The 18,533-nt window shown below is 41.7% G+C and overlaps 1 protein-coding gene across 1 annotated transcript in view; it reads left to right on the forward strand.

Annotated features, from left to right (window-relative positions):
• COL22A1 (collagen type XXII alpha 1 chain) overlaps positions 1-18,533 on the forward strand; it is a 220,377-nt gene that overhangs the window by 186,647 nt on the left and 15,197 nt on the right. Inside the window, exons 45-56 of the mRNA XM_079301128.1 lie at positions 5,824-5,868; positions 6,303-6,350; positions 8,110-8,223; positions 8,397-8,450; positions 10,569-10,622; positions 11,460-11,513; positions 13,038-13,091; positions 14,385-14,438; positions 15,229-15,282; positions 16,322-16,375; positions 16,933-16,977; positions 17,901-17,954. Of these exons, the coding sequence (XP_079157254.1) occupies positions 5,824-5,868; positions 6,303-6,350; positions 8,110-8,223; positions 8,397-8,450; positions 10,569-10,622; positions 11,460-11,513; positions 13,038-13,091; positions 14,385-14,438; positions 15,229-15,282; positions 16,322-16,375; positions 16,933-16,977; positions 17,901-17,954 (684 nt within the window). The remainder of the gene's footprint in view (positions 1-5,823; positions 5,869-6,302; positions 6,351-8,109; positions 8,224-8,396; positions 8,451-10,568; positions 10,623-11,459; positions 11,514-13,037; positions 13,092-14,384; positions 14,439-15,228; positions 15,283-16,321; positions 16,376-16,932; positions 16,978-17,900; positions 17,955-18,533) is intronic.

Genomic DNA, 18,533 nt, shown 5'->3' on the forward strand with positions numbered 1-18,533 from the left:
GAATGCCCAGAGAAGCTGTGGCTGCCCATCCCTGAAGGGCTCAAGGCCACGTTTGGGTAGGACTTGGAGCAGCCTGGTGCAGTGGGAAATGTCCTGGCCATGGCAGGGGGCTGGAATGAGATGGGCTCTATAAGGTCCCTTCCTACCCAAACCATCCCATGATTCTATGAAAAGGTTTATTAGAAGATATACAATGACAGGACAAACCAGAGTGGGCAGGTGCAGGGCCCAGCCCAACCAATGCAGCTGCCAGCTCTGGTTTGCACACAACCAGCCCCTTTTGCTCCCTTCTCTCTACCCCCTCTGTCTGTTACTCTCTGTCCCCTCATGCATCCTGCACAGCCCCTCGTGCATCTCCCTCAGCCTGCCCAGTTCAGGGACCCCAGTTTATAATTTTATCACTTGCAAGGTCCAGGCTGATCTCCCTGGAAGTGCAGTCTGGTTTTTGATGGGCTATCAGTTACTGCAAGTGAGAAGATCTGCTTCTTTTTGGGTCTGTGTCTTGGAAAATTTAGTTTCTGCTTTCCTCTTTTTCCCTTAATTTCCCAGTTGACAAGGCTCTGGGTAGGGTAACCTTGCTGCAATGTCTCCTCATATTTCCACATGCCTTGATCAATTAGTGTGAATGTCCAGGTTTGCTTCCCATCACTGCCATCCCTTTTTTGTCGGTCAGATTGTGTCCTTATTTATGACTTTTCCTTTCTTTGTTGAATTCAAATAGGTCCTTGACCAGATACCCCTAAAGGCTCTGGCCAGCCACCCTTACACTTCATGTTTTGGGAATCATCTGTTCTCCCCTGACTGCTGGGAGATAAATGTTTCTGTTCAACACATCTATTTAGTGTCCTTAGATTAGGAAACAATCTGAACGAGACATTATCTTATCCTCCTATTAACAGTGAAGGCACCTGTTTAATAGGATCTCTCTGTATTTTGATTATGATAATTTTAATTAACATAAACATTGAATTAATCACTTTTTAATTAGGTTAATTATTTATGGTAACTAAGTTCCAGCATTACTGAGAACTTAATCTTCACTCTGCGTTTGCTTTCATGATTGCAAAACCTTTGTGGATGCATAAATTACTGCCAATGGATTTGCAAAGCAGAGTTTGCTGTTCTGAGGTTGATTTTCTCATCCAGTTAGAAGGACTTTCCAAGGAGCCTTTGTGCTTGTTTTAGGATACTTACACCCCAAACCAGAGGACACTTATTAATCTCCCATTGCCTCTTTATTGCTGCAATGTATAACTGATTTAAGGTATTGCATTTCAAGTTTAATTTTCAGTTTTGTAATAGAATTATCCACCATATGCCTGTGTGACTTACACACTTCCCTTGTACACTTATGTATATAAGACTTACAGACTTCATTTTTGAGTATTTTCACATGCATCACTTACCTGAGCATTATTTCCCCCATCATAGGATTTTGCCTGTTAACTACACCAGCATTTAATTTCTTTTTAGCTTAGAATCACAGAATATTCTGAATTGGAAGGGACCCACAAGGCTCATTGAATCCAAGTCTGAACTGAATGGGCCATGAGGGGATCAAACCCACACCCTTAGCATAGTTAGCACAATTTCCCAACCAAGCTAAATATTGTTTTTTAGCATTATCAGCAGCACAGTTTCCATCAGTTCCCATTGAAAGACCTTTCCTGTGTGTCAGATTTTGCAGACTGATGCTGTGGATGCTGTGCATCACAACTCTTTCCCTCTACTGGTGTGCTGTATCACTCACTGGATATTTTGCTTTGTGCCAGTCACTCTTGGCTGCAAGCTCCTGAAAGTGTTCAAGCTTTATGAGCTTCCCAACACTGGTTGTTATTTGGGTCTGTGCATTTTCTCCACATCGTGTTAGCAGCATTTCTTTTCAGTGCCATGAAGTTTTTTGGTCTCACTCTTTTCCTTTTTTCTGAAATTTCTGGCTTTCTCTTTTACAGTTCCCTCCCCTATTAACTTGTCAGATGCAGTTATAACTTCTTTGTCTTAATGCTAGCATTTTTGTTCTGCTCTGAGCAATCTGAAGCTGCATCAGGGGAGGTTTAGGTGAAATATTAGGAATAGCTTCTTCATCCAGATATTGGCCAGACACTGGAACAGGATCCCCAGGCAAGTGGTCACAGAACCAAGACTGACAAAGTTCAAGGAGCATTTGGACAATGCTCTCAGGCGCTTGATGTTATTCTTGGGATTGTCCTGTGCACAATCAGGAGCTGGACCTGACTTTTTGTGGGTTCCTTACAACCCAGGATATTCTGTCATTCTATATTTGCAGCTTGTCCTTTTTTATCAGCCTTTTCTAACTCCAGGCTTCTACAGATCAGCAATATATCCTCTGCTTTTGATTCTGCTTCCATTGGCCTGTTCTCTGATAATGCACCATGCTGAAGTGCCATCATCTACATCTGGTTTGTTCAGTTTGGCTCACAAAAGCATTTTCAATGGGCATTCTCTGTTTGCAGTCTTGTACCTTTCAATTGTTCGACTTTTCCTGGGGATTCAGTGGTTTTTTTAATGTTTGTCAGCCATGGCACAGAGCTTAATCTCTCTTCCTCTCTCATTTCCACCCTTTTAGAGACATCACCAGCTCCACATCATACAGCATGCAAGGAAATGGGTTCATCCCTTTTGTCTCAAGGCAATCTGATACCATGTGGACATGATAGCTGTGCTTAATCCTTTCTAAGGATTTCCATTTCATTTAGTCTCTTCTTGCTTGTCTTTTCACATAGCTAAGAAGTCTTTTCCTATAGTCTTTTTTAAAAAGATCTTTAAATACTCAAATTACACTGTTAGTGCCATGTTCATATTTCAGATCCCAAAGCAGAAGGCTGTCAGTGAGCCCTATGGCATATATTTATAGCTGTGCTACTAGTCAGCATGAAAGACATTTCTGAACTGTCTTTTCTGTGTTGCTTTCTGATCCAGGATTATTCTCATGGCTCAAGTTTTTGCTTTGCATCACACTTTTTAAAGCAAGTTCTGTGTGAGTCTTCCTGAACAAAGTAGGTCTGGGAATAAAAGATCTGTGTGATTGTTACTTAGCCATTCCTCTTCCCATTTGCAGAAGTGGCTGAGAACCACAGTGGAGAGGATGCCAAAGCATGAGCTGACAGCATCTGAAGGGGAAGGGACTTTGGGAACACCCAGTCCTCTGTATTCATCCTGAAGTTCTGTGGAAGAAGGAGAGCTATAAATTACTAAAATATTTACTTCTATTTACTCAATTCTGCAGCAGGACATCTGGGGAGAATTGTGAGCTCAACATCTTCAGACATTATTTTCTCTTTGTTCTCACCTGCAGAAGGTTTAGTTCCTCGGGAAACAAGAGTTCATCCATGAACTTCACTACTAGGTCCACTTCAGTTTGTGTTTAATTTTCATGTCTTAGAAGTCAAGCTAATTGAGGGGTTGTTGCTCACTCAGAAGCATTTAATGTGGACACAGAAAAAGATAATCAATCAATTTTCCCGTTTTTTCTCTCCTTAACAAGACATATAGGATTTAATTACTAAGTGAGACTCAAGGATGAAATTCAAGTTTTCCCTGTAACTGCAATGGTGGTGTATCATGACACACAGTGCTCTCCAGTCATTAATCCCCATGTCTCCATCTGGTTATCTGTGTAAATAACACAATGAACTGATTGCCAAAATGGGCTAACCTGACACAAGGTGGCAGAAGGAACATCCAGTGCTCTTCCTGGCTAAGCATTTCACCAAATTTAAAGGAACTTTCTGTATGGAAATACTAGATAGTCTCAAAGAGTAGCTCCTGCTGAGCCTAGACTGATTGAAAACCACTACTTGTACCTTGACCAGCATCCAAATGTTGATGCAGCCCAAAAAGCCAATCAAGTCCTGGGTTGTGTCAAAACCAGTGTGGGCAGCAGGCCAAGGGAAGGGATTCTGCCCCTCTGCTCTGCAGAGCTGTGTCCAGCTCTGGTCCCACAGCACAGGAAGGACATGGAGCTGTGGGAGAGTCCAGAGGAGGCCACCAAGGCAACTGAAGGGGTAGAACAACTCTTACAAGGAAAGGTGGAGAGAATTTGGATTGTTCAGCCTGGAAAAGTGAAGACTTCAGGTTGACCTATTTGTGGTCTTCTGATACCTGAAGGGAGACTTGAAAAAATATTGAGAGGAACTTCTGACAAAGTGTGAGAACTGTAGGTAACCAAGCCAAAAACCAGAGCTGAAGTGTAAAGAGTAGATTTATCCCATTACTACACTGGCAGAATGGGGACACATGCACTGTTAAGCTTATTCCAAATAGGGGCAAAAGGTGCTCAGGGTAACCTCCAAGCTTCTTATCTTTCCTTCTCCCAGCAGGGAGGCCCCAGCCTGTGGGCAATGCCTTTGAAGTTTTTTACAGCATTCTGTTATCTTCTACAAATCCTTCACTTCTCAGGACAGACAGAAAACAATCCAAAGAAAACACAACACATGCAATTTTCCACACTGAATGTTCTTAGCATCCTCCAGCTGCAAGGTCATCTAAAGTAAAAACAACTCTATTTTTCCCTCTTCATCAAATCTTCCACTTTCAACCTTTTTTTTACCACACAAGGGGAGTGACAGTAAAAGGGGTAATGGCTTCAAACTGGAAGAGAGTAGGTTTAAATTAGATATATGGAAGAAGTTCTTTACTGTGAGGGTGGTGAAACACTGGCACAGGTTGCCCAGAGAAGCTGTGGATGCCCCATCCCTGGGAGTGTTCATGACCAGCTTGGATGGGGCTCTGAGCAACCTGGGGCAGTGAAAGGTGTCCCTGCCCCTGGCAGGGGTTGAATTTAGATGGTCTTGTAGGTCCCTTCCAACTCAAACCATTCTATGGTGCTATGAACATCCTGGGTGATAAATCTGGAACCATCCCAGAGAAAATCCCATGTGGAACTTCTGCAGAATCAACAAAGCTGAACACAAATAAGATGCTTTTAGATGATCAGTAGAAACTGTTCCTTTAGAAACAAAAATTATCAGATGGGACAGCTTTTGTGTGTGGCAAATTTTGTATGTTCTTTAGGTTCTCAGTATGAATAGAATATGCACTTGCTTGAGTGATGACACAGGGTGATGGACCAGGTGGAAATTCAGGAGAATTCAGCAAAAAATGGTGTGGAGAAATGTCACCGAGTACCTTAAAACACCACTGCAAGGATCTTCACAATGCAGATTTCTGTCACCATCTGAGCAGTGACCAGATGTCTTGTTCAAAATACTTGTTTTCCCAAGTGAGCATTACTTTATGCAAAGATTTTACAAAAATATTTAGACATGGTTTTTGTTTTGTTTCTAACAAACTTAATTCCTCATTAATGGCATGTAAGAGATGCCCATTGAGCAATGGAGGTTGTCTCTTTTCCTAGCTGACTTCTGGACATAAAATTCTGAGAATGCTGGTAATATCTATGCTTTCATCTCATGAAAACTGATACCACTACATCTCAACAAACAAAAAACCAATCAACTAAACAACCAACCAACCAACCAACCAAAACTGATTTTGCTTGTTTACATGTGGCATCAGAGACTTAAAGCTTCATCCTTCAAACTAGTAAAGTTCATAGCGTTTCTACAAGCTAAAGCAATTCCAGTATCTGTGTGACTCAAATGAATTTAGCAAGGGTTTGAGAGGATGTTCACGTTGCAGATATTTGGAGGAGTTTGCTGTTTGCCACATGCAAGGAGCAGTGCTGTTCAGCAGCAGAAAGTAAAATGTATGCTAGTCCATATCAGTCAGCAGAGTGCCAAGAGCAGACAGGGACTTATTGTATAATAATTGCACTTTTATTTTCTTTCTTTTGATCTGTAGGGTGTACCTGGAAATCCAGGGGAAAGAGGACCTCCTGGAAAACCTGTATGTAACTTCAATTCTCTATTACATCATTCTTTTAACTCAGTTTCCACCTATACATCTTACCTCAGAAGTGCACTTGGGTGCTTCTCTGCTGCTGTTTTCCCCAGCAGAGCAGTAGGAAAAAGACTAAAACCCACCAAAGGTTTAGTGAAGGCTTTGGAATAGTATGAAAATAACTGAATATTCTGCATGTAAATAAAAGCCAGGATTTTAAAGGCACTTCCTTAGCATCACTGTGCAGTACCCTCAGCAAGAACTCATCTCAGGTGGGATGAGGAGCATTGGTAATGCAGGGTGGGAATTACAAGTTTGGCCCAGTGACTTGTAGACAAAACAAAGGAAAACAGTGAGAATTCATGAGCATTTTCAGGAAAAATTCTCATGTCTTGATGCTTCCTAAAATTGCCTGAAATAATGAATTTCTCATTCCACAGGGCTCCCCACCCCTGCTCACTCCAGAGGACATAAATCTCCTAGTAAAGGTAATCAGCCTTTAATGAGGGTGGGAGTTTATCTCTCTGTTTGATTCAGACCTGACTAATGCTCTGTGATGGGAAAGTGTCTGAACTACAAGTGCAAGAGGTGTCTTTAAACACTTTCAAAGCTCAAGACTTGCAAGTCTCCTTGGTATTTAGACAGAAACAGTGCAGATCAAAATCCCTTCCCCAGCAATGAAATGACCTGCAAAGTTCCCTAAACATCTCTGAGATTTTCTTAGCTCTTTCTGAGGCATGCCTTCCCAAGGAGAAATAAACATTACCAAACTGCATTATCTAAACCAAAAAAATGGAAACCATTTTAATAAAATGCTGAATTTTTCACATACATCTTCAACAGTGACTGGAGTAATTTGGGTAACTGTGGGTGCAAATTTAATTTGCATTGTGAATCTAAAAAGATGCAGGTAATTAACCCCAGAAGTACCTGTGCTTCAGAAGTGATAATCTGACTTTGCTCTCCATGTTGAGAATTTTCTGCGAAAATAGTCAGCCTTAATAGGTGTTGACTAAAAAATCTTTATAGATTTACATGGGCTGAATTGTGAGTTTTTTAAGCTGTCTTAAACCTGGCAATAAATCTTTTCTTATTGATTAAAAGCAACTAAAATATTACCTTCTTTTACCAAACACATTAACCAAAGGACACTTTTAAGATTGCAGCTGTGAAATTACTTTTCACTGAAGAGCTGTCTTTGTTTTGTGGAGCCAAATATTGTTCTGGAGGTTTCAATGTAAGGTATAGTTTGGGATTTTTGATCTGGACAAGAGCAAGAAACTCATTCTTGGGAACAGGATGTCACTTGGATGTTCTTTCATTTTCTTCCTTTGCTTATATTATGGTTAAACACATTTGTGCATTTTTTCTGCTTGATATTTTTTCACTCCACGCTTGGTACAGAAAGCAGCACCTTGAAATCACAGATGAAATGTAAGCAGGTAAATGTGGATGTAAATGCAAATGTGGAGGCAAATGTAGGCACTGAGACTCAAAGACAATTTACCCCACAGTTTTGATACAGACCATTGACAGAGTTGGAAGTTGTAGCAGGGGCTCCTGACTCTCAACCTGATGATCTGTTTTATATTATACTCTTATGGGCAGGATTCCCTTCCTCTTCTACTGAAGGGAGTCTGCCTTTGACATGGAAATGGATTCAGTTTTCTGATACTTGGAATGTAAAGGCAGCTGAGACGATGCTTCAGAGAGGTTTGGAAGGATGGAGGTAGTGATTCTCCCTGATAAAATTTGGCCAGGACACTGTGACAGTCACTTGGTCCTCACAAACTCCATTGGATGAGTTGTCCTCAGCCAAGCTGGCTGCTGAATAATTTTCCTGCAAAACTCTTTCTGATTGCACCTGATTTTTCCCTAGAAACCTGCCCTCGAAGCAGTAGCACATATTTTTCAGACTGGAGCAGACACAGGCTTCTACTGCTCTTGCAGATTAAAACCAATGTTTTTCTTGAAAGTCTTGCTAGTCTCCCCGACCTCCCCACCAGGAAGAGCTTATCCTTGGTTTCCTGGTCCTGGATGACCAATTAGAATCTAGAACTGATAGAAAACATCCCATGCTGCCCTCATTGTGGTTCTTTAAAGCAAACTTGCCTTAATCCTGAGGTAAAACAACAAAGGTTTAAAAATTATACCAGCAGCATAGTGCTGCATTCATTGTGGGTGTCCATAGGGACTGCTAAGTGCCTGCAGCCTATTGCTGATGCATTTTTCCATGTTTTCTCTCAGGATGTGTGCAGTGAGTGCCCTCCTGGCCCACCAGGACTGCCAGGCATCCCAGGGTTCAAAGGGGATAAAGGTCTCCGAGGACCACCAGGCAGAGATGGCCAGGATGGGAAAACAGTAAGAGAGCAGAGACCTGCTTGGATCTGCTGTGACCTTGTTTTGCTGTTAATATGGGTGATGGTTTCTTATGAGCTGGTTAATTTTTTTTTTTCCATCAACAACCTGCTGAATCTTTTTTAGAGGCCTAAAAGAACTAAACTAGTGTTTACCTTGCCTCTTGTGCCTTGCAGGGGATTGCTGGTCCCAGAGGTCCTCCAGGCCCACCTGGGCTTGATGGCCCAAAGGTTGGTTGGTTTTCTTCAGCTGCCTAATGGAAACTTATTTGTGATTAATTAGTAACCCTGATTATTTTGGGAACAGCAGGTTACCCAAATAAACTGTGAATGCCCCATCTCTGGAAATGTTAAAGGCTAAGCTGGATGAAGTTTTGAACAACTTGGTTTAGTGGAAGGTGTCCCTGCCCATGCATGGGGGATTTTTTCACTTCAGTAGAGTTTTCTCTCATCCCTTTGTTGACACACAGACAGGCAGACACATCTAAAGCACCTGATTCTTGATGCTGAATTTCATTACATTGATGGATAGACTTGAGAGTAAGTTTCAACTCAAATTAGGTGAGAAAGAAATTAAAGCCTCAGCAGTAGCCACCATGCCTTTTCCTCTCCTTTTTGAATCTTATGTTCTGGAACCAGTTAAATTAAGGCTGCAATGAGCTGCTGGGCTCCAGACACACCATCTGCCCTGTAGTCTTGCCCAAAAAACTGAAAATATTTCTGAAACATGTTACAGGATAAAGATTCTTGTTTTAGCTGTATTCAGAAGCTTTGTGGTCTAGGACATAGGTAAACATAAAACTTCCCTTGTTTGAAGTATTCCAATAATGTCACATTTCAAGCATTTCCCATAAAGAGGGCTGTCACCAGTCTTCTCACAGTGCCAGTGCCTGTGCCTGGCCACAATTAAAACCTTAACAACTGCCTAATGTGAAACAAATAAAAACAAATCAATGGAGGGAGAGATAAGGTGATTTAATGATCAGCCAGTTTCCTCCACACATCCTTTCTCTACTGACTTACTGTCTAAAATAGCTCCTGCTATTTTAACATCTTTGTATTTGCACTTGTTAGAATGCAGGACAAGCTAATAGAGTTTCATTAATTAATTTCATATCTCACAATTAAAAGTGTGGTGGAAAGAGCACCACTATCTCAAAAGTAAACATAGAGTTGATCAAATGAAAGTATGTTCCAAGATAAAATTTACTAGAGAATTAAGAACCTGTAAAGCCAATAACTGTCAGAAATGCCAAGCAATCTGAGACATACCACATCTGCTGCTTTCTTATATATCATGATAAAGCAGAGATTTAGGCAGCAAGAATGGATAGTTAGGTGAAATACCAGGATAAATTTCAAACTGTACATGTGCATAAAGTCAAATCAAGTCACTGATAAGTAGGCTAACTTGAATTCAATAAAGAGTTCTCAAAAAAAAAAAAAAAGGTATTGTAAGACCCCTGGGAAAAAGCAAAAACAAAAACAGTTTTTTTGACTCTTTTCTGCATACCTTAGTGGGATCTTTGCAGTGGAAGACTCAAATTGCTCTTCACTTTTGACTGTGGTATATTGTCCTTACCAACACCATCCAAGGTATTAGGTCCTGCTCTGAAAGAAGAGACTGCAGATCGTTGCTCATGAGCAGCTTCATCCCTTCTGGCCATATGAATTAGAGCTCTTTTATTAATAAATAGCACCCCTCTTTCTCCCCCTTGTCTCCTAGCTCTCATGTAAATCAGTGTATTATTTCCATGGCCAGTAATTGATTATTGCTCTGTGCATTGTTCCCACCTTGTTCACCATTACCTCAGTAATTTTCACTGTCTTGTCTCACTGTAAGCACTGATAATGCAGACATGCACATTTGAGTTAGCTGTCTCTGTCCTGTGTCTCTGGAACAGAGAGAGAAAGGGAGAGAAGGAGGGAAGCACTTTCTGGGTATGAATTTTCTGGATGCACCTTAGACATGCTGGTTTTATTGCTGTTGTCCCTGAAGGGTGTGGGCATCTTTGTTGGGCCAGATGATTCTTTATGAAGACATGATTTAGTGAAGTGCCTAAAAACCTGCCTGGTCTTTAAGGATGTGTAATTCCTCTTTATGACTATGATAATAAAGCATTAAAAACCAGCTATGTTGGGTCTGCTCAAAGGCCATTTTGCACATATATTCCTGGCTCCAGCACTGATAGTGAAAGTCTAGAGAAAAATTTAGGAGGAGGGCAAGGAGGGCTCAGTCCTGATTCTTGAGTTTTATTCTTGAATGCCCAAGTGTTTTATAAGAGAGGTCAAAAAGCTGTCACAGCACTGAATCTCATTGACTTTCAATGGCTCTTTTTTTATTACCAGGGTGCTAAAGGAGACCGTGGTATGACTGGGGAAGTAGGAGAAAAAGGTGAACAGGTAAAAACAGAGTGTGCTTTAGAGCAGTGCTGTCACTGTGATTGCTCCTTCATCACTAATTCCTATGATGCCTGTGTAAGAGCACCCTTCTCAGAGGCAGAGGAGGAAGATGGGAGCTCTTCATCACTGACAAACCACAAACAGGCTCTGCCAAAGACTGGTACCCAAGCAGTTCTCCACAGTCTTCCATCCTCACCTCCAATAAAAACCTCCCAGTACCATCTGTTTCCTCACCTCTGGACTGAATGCATTAAATTCTCTACATTACCGAGCCCTTACTCATTTCCTTGGATAATCCCTATATTATTTCCAGGAGTTCAGGTGTCTTTGGGTTGAAAAAGCCAGTGTGTCTGTTTGTCTAAGATGATTAATGTAAGGAGGATGTCTTTTAGGAGGGACTTAGATGTCACAGGAAAGATGAGAATGGTTTAAATTAAGAGTAAACTTCCATAGTTAATTTTGCCAAGGGCTGAGTCACTGGTTTAAGGTGCAAATCAGCACCTCTTCAATGACATTTTTAGGACATTTTAAACAGGCTTGGTTTCCCAACTGACCTCCTGTCTTGTGCAACTCCACAATATCTGCTCTCATCTTCCTTTATCATAGAGTAAAATACACATGGGAAGAAGTACACCTGAAATTTAACTATGTTATTTCTGAAAGGCACACTTTGAAAACCAAGGTTTCACTTTAAAAAGCCCTGGATCTTTATTCCCTTACAACCAGCTCTCTTTAATTGACTCATTTTGGTATTACCTCACAATAATCACCAGTTAACTTTTATACAAGTAGATATGTGACTAATGCACAAAGAAAGTCTCTGTTTTCATTCTGCAGGGCCACCCTGGAATGCCTGGCTTCTCAGGGGCTCCTGGAAACCCTGGTCCACCTGTAAGTTCCTCTGTTGCAAAGATGCTCCTGTAGTTTCTTGCTGATAAAGGATGTTGCAAGCTCCATGTGGTGGAAAGGACCATTCCCATCTGTCTGTGCATTGAATTTGCATTTTCCAGTGGGCTCTTAATGATCCCCTGAGTGTGATAGAGTTCCCCACTCATGGTAATTGCTATTTAATACATTGGCCACTTTCCACTGATTGCTTCAACTCATTCTGTAAATTGTTGCTAAGCTTCAGTTGCTCTCCTTATACAACACAAAGCTGATGATGAAAACTCTTCCATAGGGACTATTTAGTACATATATAGGTGCTTTCCTGTATGTGGAATATTAGTAGTCTAGAACTAGCAGATCTAAGAGCATTTAGTTCTCAATTTTACACAGTGGTACGAGACAGGATTTTCTCCAGCTTTCATGTGGTATGAGTTACTTTTGAATTAAAAAGCCTTTTACACGTCCCTCTCCATCACAGCCCTTCTCATTCTTAATTCTGCTCTGTCCATGAATGAAAGTATGTTTCTTTGTATTTAAAAAGGGCTGATAGTGCAGAATGAGGGCTGGAATCACTTGGATTTCCTGCTGGTGATATCTCTGCTTCACTTCTTTCAAGTTTGGGGATTTTCTTCTGAGTCAAGGACTTTTCTTTCCAAACCCCCTTTCATGCCCAGAGTCATCACTGCTCATATTGCTGCTTACAGTGCAGTTTGGCTCTGCTGTGCTGAGGGTAGGCCACCTTCATCTGTTCTGGGGATCAGCACAGCCTGAATTAATAGAGCACTGACTAAATCACAGAACATACCAGAAAAGAGGGGTTAGATTAAAATTCAATATTCAGATGGTAGCAGTGCCTAAAGAATGCTGGATGCTTTGCTGCTGGGACAACACACAGACTTGCCTTGTGGATCATTTGAGCTCCTTGAGCATTATTTTAGGAGAAGTTAATAATAGACACATTAGATGTGTCTCTATTAACCTAATACTCCTACAACTACAGAGCTGTACCAGTGGGATTAAAACACTTGTAATTGTCCTATGAGACCTCCTGAACAGACTCACAGCCAAAGGAAAAGTGCAAAGTAAAACTGAGCCTATCAAAACAGAGCAAAATGTGATGTCCCTTAGACAATTTTGTTTTTCAGCTTTTGCTGACTTTTCCCCTCTGTCTGCATTGACTCGTGGCTCCAGGAGTTTGCCTGCCACAGATTGTGTTTCATAATTTCTATTCTCCCATAACTGCTGTTCTTCAGAGTTATTTTTGTCATGATTGGCTTTTTCCTATTTGTCCCCTGTTTTCAGAAGGAAGAGCCAGGACCAAACTCAGAATATCTGACTATTTCTGGCTTTGTAGACTGATTGAGTGCAGAGGTTGGTGCTGCTTTTCAGTGATGAATGAAGAAATGGAATGGATGTTGAGCTGAGTGATTAAAGAAAACTCCAGAGTTGCCAGCTGTGGTAGGGATGTGTTGACAAATATATAAAATGCATCAATCATTGACGTGGTTTCTGCTTTATTTTGTTTAGGGATCAGATGGGGCACCAGGACCAATAGGACCAGCAGGAAACCCAGGAGACATGGTGAGCTCTAAGCTCTGTGCTTGACTGCTGGCTTCACCTGGGTTTAGGTTTGTGAAGTAAAGCTAAGATGGCATTCATGTAATGTCCTTTGAAAGCTCCCCAAAAAAATTAAGCTTGCAAGTAGAACCTCTACAAATAAACACAGGTTACAGAACCACAGATTCTGGCACTTCTTTTACTCACCAAATGAAATTCCAAGTTAGCCAGAGGATAGCCCAGCCCATGGGACCTCTATGGCAGTTTTTGTACATCTTGTCTGTCTGTCCTTGCTATTAACAACTTTAGGCCTCCAGAACAGGATTTCTAAATCTGTTAGGATGCTTCATGACCTGAACTCTGTGTGGGGATTATCAAAACATAGCCAGCAACCTGTTGAAGGATGTCAGAGCACTGCTGAGATGCTGGAGCCTATTTCTGGCACCACCAAAAATACCAGTACAGGTATAACCTTGGAGAACCACAGGTATAACCATGAAGAATTTTGGCATTGCTGTTTCATTTTAAGGGTTTTCAGATGTTACCTTATGGTAATGCATCAGAACGCCCTGGGAGAGACAGGTAATCTGATTGATGCTAACTTCAGTTTGAAAAGTTAAAAAAGAACCTTCCCTGAAGAATACACACTGCTGAGTTGGAAGAGTTTAAAACTGTGCAATTCCATGATGAATTTCTAGAGCAAGGTTCCTTAAGGGACAAGGTGTCTTCTGCGGAGCCATTTCATAACCTGAACTTCATCATAAGTGAACAGTAATGGTTCTTCTCATTGGCTTTTATGAAATCAGTGATCATTCTCAGAGAGCCAGAAACAAGATGGACAGGCTGGCTGAAATTCCATTTCAAATGGATGATAAGATTGTGACACTGTGCAAGACCTGGAATGCTATTGTCCAGTCCTGTGGGGTAAGGGGATTTCTTGGGACAGTCAGCAAGGCACTCCTAGTAACAATTCATTTAAAAGGTATAAAATATACATCTGCTTCCTGGCAGAACACCTCATCCAGGAAGTCAAGGATGAAATACTATATATAATTAAACTTCAGAAAAGCAAATTACCAGTGATTTCAGTGGTTTCTCAATTTTTAAGAACTCATAGATAATAATGAATTTTTAATGCGAAAAGAGAGCCATCCATTTTAAACTAGAAGGAGTTCAAGAACAAAGACTGTGTGATATGGGATACAAGCTTACCTTCTCACACTTGTCCCCTGTCAGACTCTACATGTGATAAATCTTCATCTGATAGAAGCCTCTGAGGAGCTTGCCTGACCCTCAGTGTTTGTTCTTGTTTTCCAGGGCAAAGATGGTCCCCCAGGCCCACAGGGCCCACCAGGGCTGCCTGGACTTCCAGTGAGTGTGATTAAGCTCCTTCTAATTAAGTACATTAAATTATTCATGCACACATAGGTATGTAGAACAAAGAGGTGACACTTCTGGGGTGCTTTGAGAGCAATGCATGCTCTGCAGCAGGTCTGTCATGCTGAGGCAATGTCCTTGTTCTGGGATATTGTGGATGCTGTATTTGATCCCTTTAAAGCAAAGTGTTAATAATGTGGATCAGGACTGTTCCTTGCCTGTCATGTCATTGGAAGAAATACTCTTGTACAGAGCACAAAAATCAACTTATAACTCCAGTGTAAGGGCACAGGGATTCAGAGATTGGGACATTGACTTTCTCTGAATCCACAGTCAGAATGATTCCTTTGCACTGACTCGAGTTCAAGTGCACCTTGGGCATAGACTCCTCTCTTCTGGAAAATGTAACAGTATGACATTTTGGGAATTTTTTTAATCATAAGGATAGAATCAGAGAAATAATTCTACTGTCAAGTAGCCTATCTGAATGAAGATAGTGGCATTATAATGATTTATAAGAGTTGGTTTTAGAATCCTGATTTAAGACTGTTGGAGCTTGCCTTGCTGGAAAGGGAAATATTGCCATATTAGAGAGGGAACGAGGTTATGCAGTTTCAGGGGTGTGGCAGGGAGAGGTTTAGGACTGGGCTGTAGAAGTAGTTTGGGTTTTGGAGATTTAGACAAACAGGAGCATGTCATGATAAGCAGAGTTTTCACAATGACAAAACCCCCACTAATCTTCCTTATCGATTCCTTTGACCCTGTTTTGCATTTCATTTAACAGGGCATTGCTGGGAATGATGGCAAGGATGGCAAACCAGGATCTCTGGGGGAGCCGGTAATGTAATTTAAAACTGTTTTGCTCAGGCAATCAGAAGCTGCATCCAGTTGCTGTTTTTGGAGCTGCCTATCTGTGGACTCCTTAGGGGGAACAAGGAGTCTGTTTGCACATCTGTTTTTAACACCAGAAGGACTGTATTGTCTTGAGTGATTTATAGGCATGACACATGAGCAATCCTGAAAAGAAACTGGGTTATTTTAGTTTTACAACTACCACAATACACTAAAACTTCCTGACTCCACTTTTACAGCTGTCTTAAACACTACAGAGAAAGAAGGTTGTCTTGTAACATTAAACCTAGTGATCCATCCTTTTGATAGAAGTTTATGGGGCATAAAAAGTTTAGAGGAGGAGTCTTTAAATAAGTTTTTTTTTTTTTCTGGATTGCTTTGAGACAGCTCTGTTGGCCAGAATTAGACGGTTTATATTTGATTTTCTGTACTTAGTCTATACTTGCATTGGCTGAGGGGAAAAAAGCTGAGCCACGAAGTTGTCAGCTAAAAGGCAATGTTAGTGAATTTGGCAGTGAATGCTATTTCTTGCAACTGTGTGTTACATGAAGAATGTGCTTCAAGTAGCAGGCATTGCCATCCTCTTTCTGTGACATGTCAAATGGGACTTGGTTGTTCTGGGAACAGGCAAGTTCCCAGGCATTAGGACAACTGCTAACTAGAGAAGTTCTTGTCACAGAAGCTGCAGATAGTTTGTATTTGCACCAAACCATTCCATTTCTATGTGCAGATGCTGGTTTTGCATGTGCTGCTTAGGTGTTGGTGCAGCTCTGACACTGCAAATGTGCAGCAGTCCAGAGCTGTGAAATACCTCAGGACCACAGGGTGCAGGTGACATTGCAGGTTGAGGTGATTTGGGAATGTCTGTCATTCCTGTTCTCCTTGCAAACTCAGACTCTGCTGGACAAACCCTGAGCAATCACAGTTCTCAGTGATGTTATGTCTAAGGGAGAGGAGTGGCAAGTTTTCAGCAGCAGTGAGATGGATCTGGCTGTCCCTAACACGAGCATTATTGTTTCCCACAGGGAAAGCCTGGAGAACAAGGGCTCCCAGGCCGGGAGGGTGCCAGAGGATTGCCGGTGGGTGCTGCTGCAGGGTTCCACCACTCCATGCCCTGTCCTGCAGTCAGGGAGCATGGCTTGGGCAAGTGGGGTTCTTCACTGATGCAAATAGATAAACAGTCATGGCACTGTGACAAAATAAAATACATAAACAACAGAAATAGAACACGGACATTTCTGAATCCTTCACACGTGGAGAAGAGTAAATCCCTTATCTAGAAATTAAAGCATGTAACCTCATGACACTCCTCCACCAGAAGTCACAGCTGTAGCCCTTCTGTTCTGTTACACATCCTCTGAAAGAGTGCGGACAGTAAAGGTAAGGGTTAAATAATATACTGGCTGGACACAGGGATACACAGACCACAGCCTCAAGGAGCTATGGGAAGCTTTTCCTGTGATGCAGCCCTGCATTATTACTGTTATTACACTGGGACAGCTGCTCCATACTGACCAGTCACAGGTAACTTTTGGCAAAACTGGAAAGGTTATTAGATAAACATTCAAGATAGAGTTTTCTTAGTGTTTCCTGCATCAGAGTGATGGATAATTATTGATTTCATTCCCTTGTGTAGGGTTTCAAAGGACAGAGAGGAGATACAGGTCCCCCAGGTCCCAGGGTAAGTAACAGGTACCTCATTCACAATCCTTTGCAGAAAGATTGTGGGAATTGAAGTCGCCCTTTCTGAGGCAGGAGGTAAAAATGATGACAGTGTTTCATGTGGCTGTTTTCAACTATGGCCATATCTATGGCACAAAAATGAGTGCAGCTGTCCTCATTCCCTCTGCTGAACTTCTGATTCTGGGGAAGGTGAGGCAGCTGGTAGAACTGAATCCTCTCATGCTCCCTTTGATATAATCCTCTGTGAAGAAGTCTCAAGGATGCCTCCATACCACATCCTTCTGGTAAAAATGCTGGCAAAGTGAGGAACCTACTGCACTTTTTGGACAAGTACTAGCTCTCCTCCACAAATGTTGAACACGTGCAAAAAGTTCAAGTAATAAACTTACAAAAAAGTGAATAGAAATCTCCTTTTGACTTAGTTGCCTGTGGGTCATAAAACCCAAACCTCAAGTCCTGCATGAAAAGTTGTTCTCCACTCTGTTTGGAGCTCCTTGGTGTAAAAGGGGGAATACAAAACTGAATGTTCTTCCACCTAATTATTGTTTTTTTTTTACAGGAAAATAAATTCTTTACTTGTAGAAGCTTATATGAAAAATCAGTACTGGAGTTCCTCATTTCTTCTTCATTATAATAATTTCTGTATCATGAATGTGTCAGGGGTTTTCAGTGCCTGCAGTAGCAGTATAAAATAATTTGCTGGAAAGCAGAGTAATGTCTTGTGCATCACTTACAGGAGATGCTTCTGAGTTATTTTTGTAAGCTGCATGTCATATAAGATGAACGAGGCTCTAACTGGCTTTAAAAAAGTTTTCACTGAGCTCAGTCACACATTGCAGAAACCCCATACCACATATAGTGGTGATACTGGTCTGAATTTGACCTTGAGCTGATCTCTCTTCCCTTTTTGCTGAATTGCAGGGGGAACCAGGTGTGATGGGTCCTGCTGGTCGTGAGGGGCCACCAGGGAAGGATGTAAGTGCACCATTTTGAGCAGAAATGAATCTCCTTCTCCCTGACAAATGAAAATTCTAATTCACAGTGACCCTGACCTGAAACAGCTGCAGAAACTTCAGTGAAGGGTGAATTACTGCAGGGAATGATTTGTGCAAAGACCATTAGGGGAAACAAAGAATTAGAGGACCTTTGTCACTGCTCAGCTGCTGGCACAAAAATGTCAGATATATCTTTGGATAAGCAGAGAAAGCAGCACTGTGTGAAAGCCAGGCTGTGCTTGGTAGCCATGGACCCATCTCTGGCACCCATCTCTGAGCAGTGCTCACTCTGCAGGTCCCACCAGGCCAGGCTCTGTCACGCTTCCTCTGCCACAGCTCTACCTGACTGAGCGTGTTGCTCCACTGAAATCTGTGAAATACCTATGGAATAAGTTGCTGCAGCTCAGAGGAAAGAAAGATGGTACAAACAGTTCCTCTGGCATAATTAGTGTCAAGTGCATCACATAACAAAGTCCTGGGAGATGCAGCTGACGTGGGATCCTGCAGCAGCTGCTGAGCAATGTTCCGAGCAGCTGATGTGCCACTGCCATGGGAGCTG

This window comes from Erithacus rubecula, assembly GCF_903797595.1.
Source record: "Erithacus rubecula genome assembly, chromosome: 3".
Lineage (NCBI taxonomy): Eukaryota > Metazoa > Chordata > Aves > Passeriformes > Muscicapidae > Erithacus > Erithacus rubecula.